The sequence below is a fragment of the Pterocles gutturalis genome, unplaced genomic scaffold (assembly GCF_000699245.1).
Source record: "Pterocles gutturalis isolate BGI_N339 unplaced genomic scaffold, ASM69924v1 scaffold11174, whole genome shotgun sequence".
In the NCBI taxonomy this organism is placed as follows: Eukaryota; Metazoa; Chordata; class Aves; order Pterocliformes; family Pteroclidae; genus Pterocles; species Pterocles gutturalis.
The window spans coordinates 638-964 of NW_010133267.1; the positions used below are offsets into that span (position 1 = coordinate 638).

The following is a 327-nucleotide window of genomic DNA, read 5'->3' on the forward strand; positions in this document are numbered from 1 at the left end:
GCAAAGGCACAGCCCTGAGGAACAACTCTGACGCCGATGTGGTGCTCTTCCTCAACTGCTTCTCCAGCTACCAGGACCAGAGGCAGGGGAGAAGTAACATCCTGAATTTCATCGAGAAGAGGCTGCAGGGCTGCCGGCAGCGCCTGACATTCACCGTGAACATCAGCGAGCCCCGGTACAAAGGTCCTGGTCTTATACCGCGGTCCCTCAGCCTTACCCTCTGCTCCAAGGAGACCTTGGAGTCCATTGAGGTGGACATCCTGCCCGCTTACGATGCCTTGGGTCAGGTGTGCAAGCCAGCGCAGGGCTGGGTGTCAAACCCTCCTC

The 327-nt window shown here is 58.7% G+C and overlaps 1 protein-coding gene across 1 annotated transcript in view; it reads left to right on the forward strand.

The window, feature by feature from the left end:
* OAS1 (2'-5'-oligoadenylate synthetase 1, 40/46kDa) overlaps positions 1-327 on the forward strand; it is a gene marked incomplete at its 3' end in the record, with an annotated part of 1386 nt that overhangs the window by 377 nt on the left and 682 nt on the right. Inside the window, exon 2 of the mRNA XM_010081171.1 lies at positions 1-305. This exon is cut by the window's left edge and continues 2 nt beyond it. Within this exon, the coding sequence (XP_010079473.1) occupies positions 1-305 (305 nt within the window). The remainder of the gene's footprint in view (positions 306-327) is intronic.